Below are 6,444 nucleotides of genomic sequence, written 5' to 3' on the forward strand. Positions count from 1 at the left end.
GCTTGAGGAAGCTCTGAGTGGCCTGACCGATCTTAGAGCAACCCTAGGCATGCCACCTCCGACGGGGTCCCTCCTGAGGCGGCGACCTTAGGTTTTTGCAGTGGTTCTGTAAGGGCCGGTCTGACCGGTCTGACCGGCCTAGTTCAGCAACGCTGACGAGGTGATTTTTGGTGCATGCGCGAGCAAGCGCAATTCGTGTGTTCACCAGATTTTTGGTGCAGTTCATCAGCATGCAGCATGCTTTTGCTTCATGTCCGGCCTCTGATCCTGTTCGTGATCCTGTTCGTTTGTTTGGCTGGGTCGCGTCGAACACGTCTTGACATCCTCTGGCCGTCCCACTAGAAAATGGTTTCAATCCAAGGTTTGAGGCTCTAGATTGGTATGTTTTGTTATAAATATAGCATACAGGTTGGTTATTAATTTGTACTGGGCCGCGTGATCAGAATTGAGAAATGAGGTTTGGACTGGTTATGGTCCAGACTCCAGATCGAGAACCATATATTAACAGGTTTACTTCCGGCAAACATCGATCAGACACCCTGTAGTGAGACACGTAAACTATTAATATTCCCAAAGCAGGAATATATCAAGCAAGCAAACAACAAGCTCATTACGGAGTCCTGTCCAGTCATCCTTCCAGAACTGCCCAGATGGTGCGCACACGTACGTGGCGCCGTTAATGTAACCACCCATACCTGCCGACCCCAACCATGCACGCACACGTACACCGCTGCCGTGGCCTCCTGACCTCCATCTCAACTCTTAAAAAAAACACCTGAACCCAATCTCCAGTTATAGTATAAATGCCCATCAAGCCTCTCACTTTGCTGCAACACACGGCAATTACAGTTGTTCGAATTCCTACATCCACATCTGATAAAAAAGCAGTAGCCAGAAAGAAACAAGTTGCCGATCGTAGATTGCTGCTAGGATGGAGCACCAGGGGCAGCACGGCCACGCCACCAACCAAGCCAACGAGTACGGCAACCCGGTTGCCGCTGGGCATGGCGCCACCGGCGTGGGTGCTGCCGGCGACCAGGTCCAGCCCATGAGGGACGACCACAAGACCGACGGCCTCCTTCGCCGCTCCGGCAGCTCCAGTTCTAGTTCGGTACGTCTCCGTCGTCTCTATTCGATCACACCCTGTAGTAGTACCTCCCGTGGTGTCTTTCATACATGTGCAAATTTTACTCATCATGGTGGTGTGGTTTGTCAGTCTGAGGATGACGGCATGGGCGGGAGGAGGAAGAAGGGCATCAAGGAGAAGATCAAGGAGAAGCTCCCCGGGGGCAACAAGGACAGCACCGGTCAGCAGCACACGACGACCGGCGGCGCCGTCGGCCAGCAGGGGCACGCTGGCGCAACCGGCACAGGTGCGCATGGCACGGAGGGCACCGGAGAAAAGAAGGGACTCATGGACAAGATCAAGGAGAAGCTTCCCGGGCAGCACTAAGCTATTTCGTCCATCCCGCGCGCGCTACGAGAACGTGAATGCTAGATGAGCTGGATGCAGGATTGGTTGAAATATCGTACATAGCAATAAATGGTCATCTGACATGACGACATGTGTGGGTTCAATTTGGTTGTTCGGTAATACCGTTGGGTTTGTGACATATATAAATATATATATATACATATATCTTGTGCATGTTTCTAGTATACTTTTATTTTTGCAGTATTAGAACTTATCTATTCATTAGAAAATAGTGTTAAGAAATGTAAGGGACCATCTGAATTATCTCGATTGAACCAAGTTATCATCCCTCGATCGACCCGGCTTAATCAAAATAATCCAGGTAGTTCTCGGTATGCGCTTTCAGCATCTCGGTATGCGCTTTCAGCATCGCCCGACTTAATCAAAATAATTCAGGTAGTCCTTGGTACGTGCCTCCAGCATCGTCCAAGCACAACTCGCATACCGTTTATATCAAGCACAACTCGCATACCGTTTATATCAAGCACAACTCGCATACCGTTTATATAATTCAGGTTGTGCTTGGGCGATGCTAGATCCAAGCACAACTTGCATACCGTTTATATAATTCAGGTAGTCCATGGTACACGCCTCTCTAGTATCGCCCAAGCACAACTCGCATACCGTTTATAGTTCATAGCGAGGAAAGAAAAAGGTGACACTTTAAAAAGTAAAAAATAATGACATCCGCATTGTGAATAATCCAACCGGTTATTCAAATGACCATTGAAACAGAACGATAAGGTGTAAGACCTATCTGCCTTCTGGGTCGTGAGTGATGGTTACATCATTCAGACTGCAACGCTCAACCAAGGTAGCTGATTCCACCGCTTTAGACACTCTTAGGTTGAAGTACGCCGGATGCTTTGGCTCAGGTAGAACCATACTCTCACTATTTAGCGCAGCAACAACGTCTGACATGGTGGGCCGGTCGTCTGCATTTTCTTGGACACACATTAGTGCAATATTATAGTACCTCCGAGCCTCTGCTGCATGCATCTCCTTGGAAACTGATGCTTCTACAAGCTCAAGCCATCTACCATCCTCCCACAGGTGCCAGGTCTGCAGGAAGTTCATTAAGCCTTCATGATATGTAGGTCTGCCTGCACAATAACTTGGAGAAGTATACTTACATATCCAAGAAGATTAAGGGAGTCTCCAAATTGGTGAAAACCGGAATTCCTTTTTCCGCTAAGGATCTCAAGAAGTAGAACACCAAAGCTAAATACGTAAGATTTAACAGAATAGCTACCTTCCGAGGCATATTCAGGAGACATATAACCACTGAAAACATGAATAAGCAAGAGAAAATGTTATGTCAACATATTAGAATCTTTTGATCCCACACAATACTGAGTAGTAACAAAGTTGACAAATACATGCGTGCTTACCATGTTCCGACCACCCTCTTTGTGTTTCCTTCGGTATCACTACGGGAGACAGAACTTTTGCCGAGTGCCTGGGGCACTCGGCAAAGGCATGAAAACACTCGGCAAAGCCTTTGCCGAGTGTAACACTCGGCAATTACACTCGGCAAAGGGCACACGGCAAATATTGTGTCGGCAAAGCCTAGTTTGCCGAGTGTCAAAACTCGGACACTCGGCAAACATGTTGCCGACGGCCGAAAAACACTCGGCGAACAGATGGACTCGGCGAAGCGCGGACTGACGGCGTCGGGTAACGGCGAGTTTGCCGAGTGCCAAACGGGTGGCACTCGGCAAACATCTAGTCTTTGCCGAGTGCCAACACTCGGCAAAGGCAGGGAGTTTGCCGAGTGCCACGCTCCTGGCACTCGGCAAAGGAAGGGAGTTTGCCGAGAGCCGGCTTCCGGGCACTCGGCAAAGCCGGCTATGTTTGCCGAGTGCCGGCTCCCGGGCACTCGGCAAAGCCGCCCCCTTTGCCGAGTGCCTTGACCATAGCACTCGGCAAAGGACCTTTCCTACACCTGGGAAATGCCCCTTTGCCGAGTGCTATGGTCACGACACTCGGCAAAGGCCCCTCTTTGCCGAGTGTAACACTCGGCAAAGTGACCAGAACCGCCCCCTTTCCGATATTTTGCCACGTATAACGGACCCCTCTCAATTCACAAGACACATATCACAGGCATTTGTAATAAACAACCACATGCATAATTCACAACCACAGGCATAATTCATAAACACCACAGGCATAGTTCAACATAAGCACGAAATAATCCATAAATCCAAGTTCTTCTCACAATTTAGTTTCCACATTGTTCACAATCAAGTCTACTTCCGTGGAGGCCAAGGAGACCACTGCGACAAATCTTGATCTTCATTATTCGAAGCCGCCGATTGATTCTGCACATAGGATAGGACATTCTGAGGTAACATCTAAAGTTGTCAAATTTAAACTATTGAATCTTAAACACAATGTGTCAAGTGACTCACAGGAGTAGTCGTGGGTGGCTGAGGCGGAGGGAACATCATCGGCGGTGGCGGAGGCAAAGTCTGTCCCATGCTTGTAGCAAAGTTCTGCATGTACTGGAACATCTGCTCCATCCTAATCCGGTTTTCCTCCTCCATCCTCCGCCGCATTTCCTCCATCTGTGCCGCCATCTCCTCTTGTTTCTTCCTTGATTCTTCCACCTGGGCCTACAATATTTTATTGCAATGTTATAATGCAAACCTAAAGTACAACAACAAACGAACGATGAATGGAAGAGAAAGAACCTGTAGAGCCTCCATCTGGAACTGTGCAGCGGTGGGTCGTGGGCGTACCGCCGGGCTCGAGTCCGTGCTCCTAGCTCGGATCTGGGAGAGAGTGGGAGTAGAGGCCGTGTCGAGGACGCCGTCGCCAATCCAATATCGGCCATGCTTCTTGCCTCCTCCCACCCTCATCACGATTTCTCCATCAATGTCCTCGGAGCTCGGATCGAAGTCTGGCCCGTGAACCTCCCTAGCCATCTTTGTATACTCGCTGACGCGGCTGTATATGCTAGGGTGGCTGTACGCCTCGGACGGGTCGTCTGGGTTGAAATCTATATCGGCCGTCGCCTTGCCCTTTTTGGAGAGGACCCATGCCTTGAGCTGGGAGCAAGGTCGGCCATCATGTGACGCCGACTGCAGCAAAATACAAAATCATTAAAAATTACGTAGAACTGAACGTTACAATAAAGAATTGAAGTTGCGTACCCATTTTTCTCTATATTCATCAAGGCTTAGGCTGCCTTGATGGTGTGATGCAGTCGGCATCTGCAAACGCCGCTGCCGGCAAGAAAGGTGGGTCTCCAACTACCCGGGCTCCAACCACACGTCGACCATCCTCTCCCAGCACGGCATATGCGCACGACACCACCACGGAGGCACCTACATCATCAAGCGTGTGACGTATGAAAAAGAAAATGAGCCTAATTAATCATAAATAGTAAGCATCAACGTTCTTTACTTACCCTCATGAATTGATCCTTAGTCAGGTTCATTGTTCTTGCCTCCTCTTTTCTAACCTTCGTATGATTGTATTGAGCGTTGAACTCTATGATGGCCTGGATGCGCGCCTCGTAATGCATGTCCCTCACGAGCTTCTTGGCGGCTACATCACAGACGGCCTTCGCCTTGGCCTCGAACCCCTCCTGGCATCTATAGAAGTCCTGCATATACACGCGTAAACAGTTATTATTTCAAGAATGTCGAAAGTAGCTGATGTATTGAGCAATTTAGTACGAGGAGTACTTACCCACAGCTCGGCCTTGACCCGCTCCGCTATGTTGGGGAATCTTCTCTGTTGACGATCAGGGACGTCGGGGGCGGCGACGTAGTGGTCCCACGTGTAGGCCGGCTGCAGCTGTCCGGCGTACACCACCAAGCCAGGGAAGTGAACCCTGCACAAAAGGCCAAGGATCCCGTTGGCCTTACGGTTGTGGTCACCCCCGCTGAGCTTAACCCAACTCCTGCACAAGTAATTAATATGAATTATTAGTTTTTGTAACTTACAACATAAGAACAATTTTAAGAATATTTAAAGTTACTTACTTGGTCCCAACCGGTTTAATGAGCGGGCGTAAATGCTCAAGTATCGGCCGCTTCGGGAGGGATGAGGGACCTCGCAACCATATCTTGGCCTGGGTATCCCCTGCCTCCCCGTCCCCCTCCTGCTCCTGCTGCTCCTCCGCCTCCTCGTCCCCAGAGGAGTGTGCAGAAGGCTGTGGTCGGAATAGAAGTGATTTGACGACGGGGCCTCGCCGCTTTACCTTTCCCTCGAGGCCTCTGGACCACTCCTGCTCTGCTCCTCCTCCTCCTCCTCCTCCTCAACCCTACGTCGAGGCCTGCCTCGACGCCTCCCTCGACTACTCCCTGAACGTGACCCTGACCCTGAACCAGTCCCTGCCGCGGCCAGTCTCTCGCAAATCGACGTGAGCTTCCTGATACCGCCCACCATTGCTTAATGACCTGCAATTAAAAAGAGTACACGAGTCGGCATAGGCAAAACAAAACATAATTAGAAATATATGCAAATTACAAGTAATTATAGCTAAATTATTACGAATCATACATGTATTAGAAATAATCATCACGATCGGGATTAGCTGGATCATAAGTCTCATCATCACTATCACGCGTGTCGATATAGTCAAGCTCGTGCTCCGAAGAAGGAATGTCGTCATCACTGTCATTATCTAACTGTAATCGTTGAAGTAATTCTAAGTCCTTCACATTCTGAACCTCGTCTCCACCGTCTTCTACAGCAACCCTCTCGTTGTCTACTTCCATTCCGATCGCTTCGGTTAAATCTATCACAAAACTCCCTTCGAGCCCATCTTCTTGGAATAACTCTCCTTCGTACGTGTCGGGGTCTATATTGTAATCTTCATTGTTTGGTACAGGTAGTTTGCCGTGTGGTGATACCTTGTACACAACATCCCAACCCTTAAGACGGCTGTCGGTTTGGCACGGGTATGACAAATAATAAACTTGCGTGGCCTGTTGAGCCACAATATAGACATCGTCTCC

At 49.3% G+C, this 6,444-nt stretch overlaps 1 protein-coding gene across 1 annotated transcript; it reads left to right on the forward strand.

The window, feature by feature from the left end:
• The first annotated feature begins 822 nt into the window (after window positions 1–822).
• Window positions 823–1,648, forward strand: LOC101756646 (dehydrin DHN3). Its single transcript, XM_004968684.2, has 2 exons — window positions 823–1,111; window positions 1,217–1,648. The coding sequence occupies exons 1-2, from the start codon at window positions 932–934 to the stop codon at window positions 1,451–1,453; spliced, it is 417 nt and encodes a 138-aa protein (XP_004968741.1). The 5' UTR covers window positions 823–931; the 3' UTR covers window positions 1,454–1,648.
• Window positions 1,649–6,444: the final 4,796 nt, after the last annotated feature.

Source organism: Setaria italica, chromosome V (assembly GCF_000263155.2).
Source record: "Setaria italica strain Yugu1 chromosome V, Setaria_italica_v2.0, whole genome shotgun sequence".
NCBI classification, from domain to species: domain Eukaryota; kingdom Viridiplantae; phylum Streptophyta; class Magnoliopsida; order Poales; family Poaceae; genus Setaria; species Setaria italica.

What these genes read in the sequence shown, in the direction of transcription:
- LOC101756646 (XM_004968684.2), top strand. Translation starts at nt 932, where the DNA reads ATGGAGCACCAGGGGCAGCACGGCCACGCCACCAACCAAGCCAACGAG. An exon ending in GCAGCTCCAGTTCTAGTTCG is followed by an intron (nt 1,112 to 1,216) that starts GTACGTCTCCGT and finishes GTGGTTTGTCAG; the next exon opens with TCTGAGGATGACGGCATGGG.